Source organism: Lithobates pipiens, unplaced genomic scaffold (genome assembly GCF_037356315.1).
Source record: "Lithobates pipiens isolate NorthernLeopardFrog02 unplaced genomic scaffold, aLitPip1_a1.2 Scaffold_30, whole genome shotgun sequence".
Classification (NCBI taxonomy): Eukaryota; Metazoa; Chordata; class Amphibia; order Anura; family Ranidae; genus Lithobates; species Lithobates pipiens.
This window is the reverse complement of record NW_027507791.1, coordinates 76968004-76982623: the sequence shown is the minus strand read 5'-3', so window position 1 is coordinate 76982623 and position 14620 is coordinate 76968004. Positions and strand designations below refer to the sequence as shown.

General features: G+C 41.8%; 1 protein-coding gene across 1 annotated transcript in view; it reads right to left on the bottom strand.

The window, feature by feature from the left end:
* BRF1 (BRF1 general transcription factor IIIB subunit) overlaps positions 1 to 14620 on the bottom strand; it is a 623639-nt gene that overhangs the window by 356607 nt on the left and 252412 nt on the right. Inside the window, exon 5 of the mRNA XM_077464483.1 lies at positions 1092 to 1164. Coding sequence (XP_077320609.1) covers positions 1092 to 1164 — 73 coding nt within the window. The remainder of the gene's footprint in view (positions 1 to 1091; positions 1165 to 14620) is intronic.

Sequence of the window (14620 nt, the reverse complement as noted above, 5' to 3'; positions counted from 1 at the left end):
TCAAATCATGTGATCATGTGATTTGCGATTATTGCAATCACTGTGTTCTGGGAGCGACAGCTCCCCACGTCTCTCCCTCCCTCACTCCACAGAGAGAACAAAACAGCTCCGCAACCCGTGCTTGCAGAAGAGAAAATCTCATCATCTATGGCTGTCTTTACACAGTTACATAGCTAGTAAGGTTTAATAAAGACACCAGTCCATCCAGTTCAACCTGAGTGAGTGTCTACAATTGTCCCTATCCCTGTACATTGCACACTCACATCAGTCCCTACCCTCAAGGAGCCCACAATCCAAGGTCCACATTCATATACCAGGGCCAATTTTGGAGAGGAGCCAATTGACTTACCAGCATGTCTTTGGAGTGTGGGAGGAAACCGGTGTACCAGGAGGAAACCCACGCAGGCACAGGGAGAATATGCAAACTCCACGCAGGTAGTGTCGTGAATGGGATTCGAACCAGCGACCCTTTTTACTGCTAGGCGACAGTGCTAACCACTACAGCACTGCGATTTTTCAGGCAGACGCAAGGTATAAATGGGCCATCAGGGGAGAACCTCGGAGGTAAATACCCCATCATAACTGCCCCAAAGTGAACCTGTCATTTTTCACCGCCCTAACTAGCTCAGAAAGCTTCCTATCTGGTGCCAAGAACAAATTCTGATTATGGGATTCGTTATCTGCGTGAAACTGGCCTTTAACTCTTTTAGCTGAATTTTTTTTTTTATTCTAAAGTAAAAACAAAGTGTTCTTGTCACCTACACAAACTGCAGGCAGCATGCTGTAGGCCAAATTGTTATTTATGAAACTGTCCAGTGTCAGTTCCCCAGAAGCGTGCAATATTACCAAAGCACTTTAATCTCAGTGAAGGAATAAACTGTCTTCTCATTAACACTTCAGCCAACAAATGGCTGCATTGCAGCTACTGCACATTTATTCCCAACGTACTGGCAATGCATGCTGGGAAATGAGACACAATGACCATCCAACCAGAAAAGGGTTGCTTGAGAGAGGAACTATTTTCCTTTGTGTAATTGCTTCATCTACATAAGACGGTACTGAGAAAGACTGAAGTAAAGTTCTAATGTTACCTATAGCTGGAGCATTAATGCAGAGCTCTCTGGCCAGCAGCAGAAAGGTTTTCCCCAGGACATAGACGTTCACCTGTCAGAATAAAAGAAACATCATTATACTACCGGAGAGAAATAGGATCAAAAGAAACACATTATGTTAAAGCACTTTTAAAGGAGTCTCTCATATCAAAAAAAAAAAAAAAATCCCCAAAAACATTTTTACAAGTTGGCTAGAAGTGCCATAAGGCATCATTCACACGTATGTTTACTAGCTGAAACCACTGAAGCATAAACTCCTTGGCATTTTCCCGTGCCCGGGGAGCTGCAGGAGCCATGTACAGCCTCCATTACAACGCTGCTCAATGAAACCGCTAATCGCTTTTGCAACAGGGTTTACCCATGCCCACGTACACGTAGTTTGTTCCCAAACACATGCATGGGTAAATGCAAATGCATAAATGGGTACAACCATGTATTATTAGTATTATACAGCAGGGATATGCAATTAGCGGACCTCTAGCTGACCTCTGGTTATCATGCTTGTAGCTCTCAGAGTCTTGCTATGCCTCCTGGGACTTGTAGTTCTGCAACAGCTGGAGGTCCACTAATTGCATATCCCTGTTATTTATATAGGATTTATATAGCGCCAACTATTTGCGCAGCGCTTAACAAAATGAAGGCAGACATTACAGGTACAATAGGAATCAGAATGTACAGCGATTTATTTGTATTGGTGGATGTACATGTCACTCCCTGGGCACAAGAAAAATCTTGTTCGTCGGGTTTACCAAAGAAATCAAATACAATGTATTTCCCCCAAACACACCACCCTCATGTCTGGGGATACATGTCACACGTGGGTAAACGTCAATGCAGAAACAATCTGTGTTTACACAAGAAAGGCCATGTACAGCCAATCACTTGTATTAGATGTATGGTACACTGTGGGCATAGGAAAGTGCCAGGATTTAATGCTTGAGGAGTTTACAGCTAATAAAAAGGTCCCTACGCATGAGGACTTTGATGACCAATTTGGGGCTTATGAACTCTGTGCTGACAAGGACATTTTCTTGCCCATATCAACCAATCTACACCCAACAGTCTAGTCTGCGGTACAGGATTGAAAATGAAGAAAGGATTTAGTTAGGTTGCTAAGGGCAACAAGAAATGTTCCAGTTGACACACTGAACTTACATAAGCCTTTATTGTTCAACACAAAAGATCTATATCTTTTATGATTCCATGCAGCACACAAAATTCAGGAGCACTCTGCACACAGGCCTGGATGTTCACTCTGCAGGGTGGATAAAAATGTATGCTTTTTGTATTTTTTAAACAGATTTAAAAAATATATAAAAAAAATAAAAATAAACCCAATTTTTTTTTTTTATCTGATTTTTTAGATTTGTATAAAATTTATTTTAATCAAATGCTTTTGGAGTAAAAATCTATAGAAAATCTAGTTTTCTATTTCAGATACATTAATAATTTAGTTTATTCAGCATGAAATGGTAAACTCATTCAATAAATTCAAGCTGAGATAACATGCACTGCATTGATGCATTCACACAATTTCACAGTAACAATGAGATAAAACAAGGTCCAGGAATATTCCTTTATCACATTGTTTTGCAACTCTATGTACACTACAAACGGTGTGATTGAATCGGTTCTGATACCGCTGTTTTACTAACATGACAGCTTATTATTCTAAATAGGAAACCTTTGTTTTGTTTGCAAATATTAAAGATTCTAACTTGCCTGTTAGTGGGCATCCACTCACCTGCTGCGGCCACGTCCTGCACCTTGTTGTGTCACTGCCGCATCACCAGCCGTCCCATTAAAGTGAATGGGACTGTCGGTGAGTCAACATCGGTTCAGAGGAGGGGCTGCTGTGGGACAGAACCGACAGTTGCTCTTTAAAAATCATGATTTAAATCAAGCCTTTTTACTAGTGATTTAAAGAGACTCGATTTAAATCAAATCCACCCTGTCACTCTGGCGTGGAAACCTGGCATATGTCTAAGGCCTCATACACACAGATGTTTTTACAGCGGCATTTTTGAGCTTTTTTGTAGCTTAAAAACACCACTCAATGTTATTCAATGGCCTCATACACACCATGACATTTTTAGCTCTAACAGGCATTGGCATTTTTAACCACTTTCAGACCGGAACCATTTTGCTGGCTTAAGACCAGACCACTTTTTGCGATTCGGCACTGCGTTGCTTTAACTGACAATTGTGCGGTCGTGCGACGTGGCTCCCAAACCAAATTGACGTCCTTTTTTTTCCCCACAAATAGAGCTTTCTTTTGGTGGTATTTGATCACCTCTGCGGTTTTAAACAAAAATAGAGCGACAATTTTGAAAAAAAAGCTTTTTTTTACTTTTTGTTATAATAAATATCCCCCAAAAATATATATATAAAAAACATTTTTTCCCCTCAGTTTAGGCCGATATGTAGTACTCTACATATTTTTGGTAAAAAAAAAAAAAATCAAAAAATATAAGCGCATAAAGCGATTATTGATTGGTTTGCGCAAAATTTATAGTGTTTACGGCATTTTTTATTAATATATATTTTTTACTAGTAATGGCGGCGATCAGCGATTTTTATTGTGACTGCGACATTATGGCAGACACATAGGACATTTTTGGGACCATTGTCATTTATACAGCAATCAGTGCTATACAAATGCACTGATTCCTATGTAAATGACACTGGCAGTGAAGGGGTTAACCAGGGGTGGCAGTGAAGGGGTTAAGTGTGTCCTAGGGGCGTGTTAATAACTGTGGGGGGCTGGGCTGTGTGTTAGTGAACACTGATCTCTGTCCCAATCACAGGGAGCAGAGATCAGTGTCACTTGTCGCTAGGCAGAACGAGCAGATGCTGTTTACATCAGCATCTCCCCGTTCAGCCTCCCCGTGGGGCGATCGAGTCCGTGGGACCCACGACCGGACTCACGGGGTCCCGATCGGAACGCACGCTGGCGCGCACAGGATGGCAGGGCGGCAATTACAAATGGATGTACCTGTATGCCAATTTGCCTGCCCGTGCCATTCTGCCGACGTACATCGTCGTGCGCTGGTCGGGAAGTGGTTAAGCTAAAAAAAAAAAAAAAAAAAAAAAAACACAGGACCAGCGCGTTCTGAGGCTCCAGTGCTAGAGCTGTAAAAATGCCAGACACATGTAAACGGTGTTAACAAGGCTTAACGCTGTACATACACAGCGTTAAGCCTCTTCCGGCGTTTCTCTGCCCCTATTCAAAATCAATTGTTCCCTATGGAAGCCCATTGATTTGAATAGAAGCCACACCAGAAGTCGGATCAAAATGGTGCGACTTGTGTGCAGAGAATCTTAAAGGGGAACCCCGTCAAAATGTGTAAAAATAAATTTTTTTTTAATTTGCGCGAAGTTCCCTCAAAGATGATACTAGATCCTTCGGTCCAGTATGGATCTTAAAAGGGAACCCCCCCCCCCCCCCGGCCAAAAAAAAAAAAATGGCATGGGGATCTCCCCAAGATCCATACTATACCAGATGGTAGACTATCAGATTATTTTACTATACAGAATGGGACAAGGCATGTTGCTGGAACCATTTCTGTGCATGATTGGGAAAAACAGGAAGATAGTAGGGATTCAGATTGGGGCAATGGAACATAAGATTTCAGCATATGCAGATGATCTATTGCTCTATGTGTCCAACCCACGGAAATCTCTAACTGAATTGATGAGGGAAGTACACAGATCTGGCCTTCTATCGAAATTTAAAATAAACTATGAAAAATCGGTTGGGATGCCAAGCCATGTCCCATTGAGGATGGCGACCTCTCTGCAACAGTCTTTTCCTTTTATATGGCGTTGTGATTGTATACCTTACTTGGGGACATACATCGCCCCCCAACTTGAGGCTTTTATATGATCTTAATTATGGCCCCCTGTTGGGGGATATAGTGAAAGACTTGCAGTGATGGAGACTGTTGATGTGGTTTGGCAGAGAGAATGTATATTGCTTAGAATAATTTATATCCTATATACCAGTCGTCCTCAACCCCCCGAACCACAGTCCACTACCAGGCTGTGGCCTTTCTGCAGCCGGGCCGCGTGTGCGACCGGCATGAGACACCTGGGCAGGTGGGTGGCCGGGATGAGAGAGCTGGGTGGATGGAAGAAGTGAGCGGGCGCCCAAGCAGAGGTGACCTCATCTCTCTCAGCCCCCCGCATCACCGCTCTTCCACCCTCACAGCCGGTGTTCTGTCAGCCTCAGTGTCGGAGGTGCGGCGGGGAGCAGAGAGATGACACCCTCTTTTACATCCTGCCCTGCATCATCGCTCTCCTGTGGCTTCTCGCTGTGAGACCAGCATGGCAGCCAGGCACCTGGCATTTTCAGAATGAGCAATGACAACCTCCATATTCCTCTCCATTCTAAGCCAGAACGGCTGCTGCTATTCTGAATGGGGCAAGACGAAGGTGCTTTCAGAACCCACTACTGCACATAGGCCTGCCGTGCTAAATGGACCAGTGCTGCCACCATACAGTTATGGCAGGCAGCGTGCCAAGCGACATTCCGCATCTGGTGGAAGGTGACATGGCAAGTGACACGCTCAGGGCTCCCACTGATTCTGCATTATAACGAGTTGAGCTATTTATTACTACAATGTAATCATAGAAATAATGTGCTTCAATGACCCTGACACCATATCAAGCATTGTGCTGTGATGATTGAAGCGCTAACACCAGCCATTGCACGCAAAAAACGTTTACTATTATTGAGCACGAACACACCTTTTTGGGGTTTTTTTAGAGCTGGGGAGAACACATAAATAAGACACAATATAATGTGGAAGAGGAGAACAACACTTTTTAATTTTTTTATTTTTTTTATTTTACACTTAAAGCGGAGGTCCACCCTAAAGTGGACCTTCCGCTGATTGGAACCCTCTCCTCCTCCGGCGTCACAATTAGCACCTTTCAGGGGGGAGGGGGGTGCAGGTACCTGTACAGTACAGGTATCTGCACCCACTTCCTGGATAGAGCTCTGCGGAAAGGGGCGTAGATTACACCCCTTTCCGAAAGTCCCCCGCTGCCTGCTGGGAAACACACAGATCCCAGAGGCAGCGGGTCCATCCTCATTGCGCAGCGCGGCTCGCGCATGCGCAGTAGGGAACCGGGAAATGAAGCCGAAAGGCTCCACTTCCTGATTCCCGTACCAAAGATGGCGGCGGCAGCACCCGAGAGACGATCGAGAGATCGGCTTCGGGTGCCGACATCGCGGGCGCGCTGGACAGGTAAGTGTCACTATTTTAAAAGTCAGCAGCTGCAGTATTTGTAGCTGCTGGCTTTAAAAAAAAAAAAAAAAAAAAAAAAAAAAACGCGGAGTCCCGGCGGACTCCCGCTTTAACACGTGGTTGGTAAGAATCAAATATAATGATATGGGAGGGTTGCTCCTGATCAAGTGGTTAGGTCTCTGGTGGTTCAATAAAGCATGTATAGGGAGGGGTATTGGTTATACATGCTTGATGAAGCATTTAATTTTACACCTCGGTACTTTTCCCCAACCAATTGAACTATAGTATATAATGGTGTATTGTTCATAATAAGTACTATAAAGGATCCCATTCCACTTCTCCCAACCCCCCCCCCCCCCCCCCCCTTTTTGTGTTTTTATATATCTATTCAAGATATGTATGCAATGTGATCATTGTTTTGGATTGATGTTAAATGATGAAATGTTTCTAAAATAAAAATACTAAAATTCTATAAAAAATAAAAATAAAAAATGCAACACACAAAGGAAAAAACACTCTAGAAACAGATCAAAAGCAAACTGCATAGGTGTGAACTGAACCTTATGCTGGCCAGACTCGATTTTCGGACAAGAATATTCATACGAAAAATATTTGTCCATTTGCTGAATGAAAGAATGTCGTTTAAAATTTTCACTTGCTTTTAACATTCAGTTTTAAAATTAATGTCATTTTTGAACAAAAACCACATACACTGTCTGAAAATTCCTTTGACCACAAAGTTTTCTTTTCTGCTTCTTCAAATTTTCCTGTCACTGTGGTGGAAAACGAACATTGATTTGACCCCACTAAAGATTAGAAAATCAAACAAAGGTTCTTAAAATATATATATATATATATATATATTTTTTTTTAAGGAAGACATTTTTGTATGGCCAGTATATAATACAGTTCTCTTTAAAAAATCAGCAAAATGGTCTTTAGTTTTAAATTTGATCAGAGTCTGATGATGGTTACCAGATTTAACCTCTGAGAATAACAGACAGAAGGAATATACCGTATTTATCGGCGTATAACACGCACCCCAAGTTTAGGAGGGAATTTAAAAGAAAAAAAAAAATACTTTTAGGAGAGAAGTTTAAGGAAAAAAACTTACATTTAAATGCCCATCAAAGCAGCCATGTCAGTGTCATTTGTAGTCTTGTCTGTGTGTTTGCCATTTAAAAATGGCGCCGCCGAGATACAGAGCTAATGTCCTGTGTATCTCGGCGGCGCTCGGTAGTTCTCGGCAGCTTTCAGAAATTTCCGGCGGCTTTCGGCTTTCCAAAAGCCGCCGGGAACGGCCGAAAATAGCCGAGAATGGCCGAAGATACCCGGAAGCCACCGAGAACGGCAGAAAGGCTTACAAACAGCGGTCAATCGGTGTATAACATGCACCCCTAATTTTAGGGGGAAAAAAGTGCGTGTTATATGCCGATAAATAAGGTACTATTAGAGTGGATTCAAGATTTTGCTCCATAACCATATAGTTGGTTATTTATATTTACCACTGCATACAGATATTTAAGAATATAATTGCCTTTTTTTTTTTTTTAAATGTATATATAAATTATACACCACACTTTTTTTTTTTTTTTGAGGTTATTATCGGATTAAGCGAAACAATAATCGGCCAACTAATCCATTATGAAAATAATCGTTAGTTGCAGCCCTAGACGGTGCCATCCCTCGGAAGTTCAGCCCCCCTCCTCCTTCCTCCGCCGCCGGGCCAATCGGAAAGCGCAGCCCACTTCGCGCAGTATTGAGCCCGCTATGGTATTGAAAGGCTTCACTGTGGGTCTCCCTTAGTGGACATGGCAGTGGCAGCACCAGACAGCTGGTCTGAAGATCGGCTGGGGTGCCAAAATTGTGGGCTTCCTGGACAGGTAAGTGTCCATATATTAAGTCAACAGCTACAGTATTTGTAGCTGCTGACTTTAATTTTTTTTCCCCCAGGCTAGCACTCCTCTATACCCTGAGCCGTATACCCTGAGTTGTAAAGGCTGGGGCTGTATAAACCTAACACTATGGGTGGAAGCAAGTGGAATACAGGGGATGGAGTGTGGGGCTTATGAGAAGTGGGAATATATATATATACATATGGGGATACATATCCTGTTACCAAGCATCACTCTCATTCTCTGCTTTCTCCATAACATTACAATGGTAGAGGACTGCAAGGGACCTTTATAGGGAGCAGTTACCAGCACTAGAATGGCTGTAATATCAGCCTTGGGTTGGAGTAAAGCACTGTTGCCATGCTGAACTGGAGCATCAAGGCAAAGCTACACTAGAAAACAGCAGCTGGGGATGCTTTAATCTGATTATCTGCTGACCAATAAAGACAGTTCTCATCAAACACATGTCAATAAATAAGGATTACCAACATGCGAAAAAAAAAGCCAAAAGGGGACAGAGGTTCATATACAGTGGGAGTTAGAAACCTGCGGGAATCAACACACCTATTTTACATTCATACCAGCATTGGCAAGTAATATGCAGCTGGACATGGACAAGGTTTTTTGCACCCCCCTCAACAATCAAGCATTCCATGCCCTGCCATTGTCATCAATAAGCTCTGCATTAGACGTTGACACTGAAAAAACAGTCAATGCTCATCAGTGCATGACACAGATATGAACTGGCATCGCATCAATGGCTAATCTGTGTACATGTACTGGCCTGTGTGTTAAAATGCATACGTGTGACCGGGCTCTTAGGATATTTTTTAAAGAGCTGTGACCCTCTGGAGATTTTCGCTATTTTCTCGCCCTTATGACATCACATCACAATGGGTTTCGCTGTGACAGGACGTGAAGAAAAAGCTCCTCAAAGGGTTTGCAGACAATAATATGATCTGACAGATTCTAGAGCTTTGTCACTCAACTAGAAAGTTATACTGTTTTATTGCTATTTGTGTCTCCATAGGAGGGAATTCTTTTTGCTTTCTGTACCAGTGACCGCACAGAAAGTGAGAGCAAACCCATCCCCCCCCCCCCTACTTACAGAGGGGCTTTAACCACTGCCTTTTCTGGCACTTTTTAAGTAGTTAACATATAACCCCCAAACACACTAAAATATATTATATATATATATATATATATATATATATATATATATATATATATATATATATATATATATATATTTTTTTTTATTATTATTTTTTTTTTTAGCAGAGACCTTAGGACATAAAATGGTGACCGCTGCCATTTTTTATATCACACGGAATTTGTGCAGCGGTTTTTCAAAAATAAATAAATAGTTAAATACATTTTAATGAATAAAAAACAAAAACATAATATGTCCCAATTTTTTAGTATTATATAAAAGATTATGTTACGCCGAGTAAATAGATACCCAACAGTTGACGCTTTAAAATTGTGCACGCTCGTGAAATGATGACAAATTACAGTACTTAAAAATCTCTAATCTAGGTGATTTTTAAACGCCTTTACAGGTTACTGGTTTAGAGTTACACAGGAGGTCTAGCGCTAGAAATTTTGCTCTCGCACTAATGTTCGCATCAATACCTCACGTGTGGTGCGAACATATGTTTACACAACTTACGTATGCATTCGCTTCTGCATGCGAGCACACAGGGATGGGGGTGCTTTACTTTTTTTTTTCCATATTCAATTTTTACACTGTCCCCTTTAAAAAAAAAATGTATCACGTTTATTCCCATTACAAGGAATCTAAACATCCCTTGTAAAATAAATAAAGATATCTGGGGACAAAAATCTCTTATTTACCTTTAAATGCAAAAGCATTCATTTTTGATCTTTTGCAAAAAAAAAAAAACATATTTCCAGCCTGGAGTGGAAGTGACGTCATGACGTCGCTCTGGTCCTCTAAAGCCTTAGAAATGATCAAAAGAGATCTACTCTTTGATCACCTGTGTGACCAGGCCACACTGTTGGATCATTTCTTGGGTGAGCCGGTGGAAACGGTAACCCCAAGGAACACCTGTGACAGTGAAGAGGGAAGCGCTATTATGTGCAAAGAGGGAGGGGCTGTGCTAGGAATATAAGTCAGGGATGTGCAATTAGCGGACCTCCAGCTGTTGCAAATCTACAAGTCCCATCATGCCTCTGCCTCTGGGTGTCATGCTTGTGGCTGTTAGAGTTTTGCTAGGCCTCATGGGACTTGTAGTTCTGCAACAGCTGGAGGTCCACTAATTGCATATTCCTGCTCTAAGTCAAGTTCAAAGGCAAACTGCAAGTGAATAAAACAATCTTTATGGAAAGTGAAACTGGCAAATACACAATTAAAATATTAAATTATTAAATTTTCTGTACATTTTATCTGCAATGTTTTAGGTTGGTGACAAGTCTTGTAACCCCTTTATGCCCCCGTGACCCATATGTGCAGCGGCAAAAAGCTGGGCTTTAATGCAGACATGCCGCATATATGCCAATCACAGAGGTCACAATATTGCCAATCCTTTCTGTCCCCCTGGGCATCAAGAACTTTTAAGGGGGACGTCAGAGTGGGCAGGTAGGGGCTAAATGCAAAGTTCACCTGAGAACATGTTATGCCCGTATTCACATCATTCATTCAAAGGAATATGTTAATGAACAAACTACAAGTCCCGTCTTCCCCCGCAGCAGATGGATTTGTACTTGATCATCACACCTGTAGTCCAATCCTTCAGCTCCTAAACAAACAGCCCATAGGCTCCTTTCACGTTGACGGATGGAGAAATAAAATGGTCTGCAGTCTAGGGACAGATAATCACCCCTGGATGCAGTCTCTCTAAACGCAGGATGTGTGGATACATGAAGACAACCATGGCCCTCGTCATTGATTTGTACAAGCTTTCTGATCAAAGCTGTTTGCAACTACTTGTGATTCCAGTCACAGGAATCCACTGCAGGCCCTAATTGGAAGTGTGGGTGAGGCCTTAGGCCCCCCCAATTGGCTCTGCCTGTCAGTTTTTCAGGCAAACCTGATCTAACCATCCATTGCTCTCTATGAAGCAGGGGATGTCAAGGGACTTGTGTTAGTTGACACCCACTGACAGATGGATGGGGATCCATCCCCTATCCATCTGGCAATTGGATCAGATGGAAACAGACAGGCGGTCCATTTCCATCTGACCGCCCCAAAGAGAACAGCGGGCTGTGTCTGTTCTGCATTAGCAGAGCAAACATGGACCTGTCATCCGCCTGCTCAGTGCGGACTAGCGGACAGATTCCCTGCTGAGCAGGCAGATCCATTGTCGGAGTCCGCCTATGTGAAAGGGGCCATATGGAGGTACGAGCTTAGAGAGTAGGAACAGTCTGCAGGAGCCTGACATTGCACGCTTGATCCACTGATTGTAGGTGTAATGCTCCGCAGGCTCCTTAGAAGAAAAATAAAAAATACACTTTTTTTTAACCTGCATAAACATTTGTTATTATTGTTTTATTGAGACCTCTTTCACACCACACCACCCATAGCGTGGGCGGTAATACGCCGCTATTTTTAGCGGCGTCTTACCGCCAGATTTGAGGCGCATTTCGGCAGCTAGCGGGGTGCTTTTACCCCTGCTAGCGGCCGAGAAAGTTAAAACCGCCAGCAATACGCTGTAATAGTGGCGTTTTTCCGGCGGCATTACAGTGCGGCCCCATTGATTTCAATGGGGAGCAGCAGTGGAGGAGCGGTAAACTCACCCCTCCTTCACCGCTCCAAAGAATCTGCTGGCAGGACCTTTCCCTGACGTCCTTTCAGCGCACCGCTGCACCTCGGGCTTTTCACACTACAAACAATGGTGCCGCTTTTTTAGGGCGGATTGCAGGCGCTATTTCTAACGCTGTAGCGCCTGCAAAATGCCCTGGTGTGAAAAGGGTCTTAACCATAGCCAACAATCACCTCCCCGTATGATTACACAATATTAGCTTTTTGCAGATTAGATGGCTGCCAAATCACTCAGCAGCATCAGATAAATTTCACCCATGTAGTTTAGTCCTGGAGCAGAAAACTGCATACAGGTAGGATCTCTCATCCCTGCAGACAATATGGCTGCACCCAGAGTATATTTAGCATTATACTGTAAATTTAATCCAGACTCACGCTACTTTATTATCCACTTTGTGAACTGCTGCATGTTCAAAAGTTATTTTCTACCTTAAAGCAGAGTTCCACCCACTTTTACAAGAGGGTCTTAAACTAAAGACCACCCCCTCCCCCCCTTGTTTTGGATATCTTTATTTCTTACCTACCTTTTTAGAAAAAAAAATTTATTTACTCCCTGACCCAGCTGCAGCAGAGTACATCATGTCCTCTTCTGCAGCGAGCCGTCCTCCTCCTCCTCCTCCCCTACTGCCTACTAGGACCCGTGTGTCCCAGAAGACGAGCTGGCCAATCACGACTCGCACATGCGCAGTGAGAAAACGGCTGTGAAGCCTGGGAAAACTGACAGTTTCCCTTAGTTTGAATGGTGGCGCCTGCACATGAGACGGTGGACAAATCGGCCCGGGGGGGGGGGGGGCTGACATTGCGTCCTTATTAAATGTCAGCAGCTATAGTACTTGTAGCTGCTGACTTTTAAAAAAAAATATATTTTTGGCTTTATTTGTAAAACCCCCTTCTCATACGATACTCATACTACATTCCATTCTATCCTTCCTACGGCTGGTAACGCAGCCCCCTTGCTATGTTCCGGATTAGTGAAACCAAACTAATAAAAGCAGCAGAGCTCTATAAATTACAACCCCGCTCTTTATTTAGCTTGTGTGTTTCTCCCTCCCGAACATTCACTGGAAATCCTATTTCTGGTTTATATTTACACAAATGGTTTTTAAATCTGTTCTCAGGACCTGGCAATGGGATGAGTTTAAAAAACAAAACAAAAAAAAACAATTGTTGTGGAGGGATTCCAAATAGGTTGGAACGCTGTGCTAAATCTACATAAAACAGAATGCAATGATTTGCAAATCTCATCAACGCCCATATTTTATTCACAAAACAAAATAGATAACATATGTTGAAGCAGAGAAAATTGACCATTTTAAAGAAAAAACAGGGTAATTAATAGCAAGAGGTCTCAAAAAATTTGGGACAGGGCAACAAAAAGATGGCAAAGTAAGTGGTACTAACTAGGAAGAGCTAGGTAAACTAGGTAAATTGGCAACAGGTCAGTATCATGATTGGGTATAAAAAGAGCATCTTAGAGATTCAGTGTTTCAGAAATTAAGAAGGCAGAGATTCACCAATTTGTGAAAAACTGCGTCCAAAAATTGTCGACCAATTTCAGAACAATATTCCGCAATGTAAAATTGAAAAAAAGACTTTAAAATATATCATCTACAGTACATATCAAAAGATTGCAAGAATCTAGAGAAATCTTTGTGCACAAGGAAAAAGGCTGATACACAATACTGGATGCCCATGATCTTTGGGCCCTCAGTCAGCAAGGCATTAAACACGGGTATGATTCTGTGATAGGCATCACTGCATAGGCTCAGGAATACTTCCAAATAGCACTAAACACAGACATCCAAAAACGCAAGGTAAGGCTCAATCATGCAAAGAAGCCATATCTGAAAATGATCCGGAAATGCCATTTCTTCTGCTGGCCAATGCTCATTTGAAAGGTCTGTTGCAAAATAGAAATCTGTTCTGTCAGACTAATGGAAAGTTGACAATCTTTTTGGTAGGGCTGCAACTGATTATTTTCATAATCGATTAGTTGGCCGATTATTGTTTTCGATTAATCAGTTAATAACCTTAAAAAAAAAAAAAAAAAAGAAGAAAAAAGTATGGTGTATAATTTAGTTGATATGTAAAGTTTTAAAAAAAGGCAATTTATTCTTAAATATCTCTATGCAGTGGTAAATATAAATAACCAACTATATATGGTTAGGGAGCAAAAGATCTAATCCACTCTGAGAATAACAGACAGAAGGGATACATACTGTATATACTATTAGAGGAGAGATACTATTAGAGGATATATACTGTATATACTATTAAAGGGGGAATCTGGTAAATATCAGACTCAGAGATCAAATTTTTTTATTAAAAAATAATAAATGAATTTTAAGAACGGTCGTTCGATTCTCTAATCGTTAGTGGGGTCAATTCGACGTTCATTTTCAACCACAATGAAAGGAAAATTTGGAAATAGAAAACTTCTTGGTCAAAGGAATTTTCAGTGTATGTGGTTTTCATTCAGAAATTCATTTAAAAAAAAGAATGTTAAAAACAAGTGAAAATTTCAAACATTCTTTCATTCAGCGAAAGTACAAAGATTTTTTGGTGTGAATATTCTCG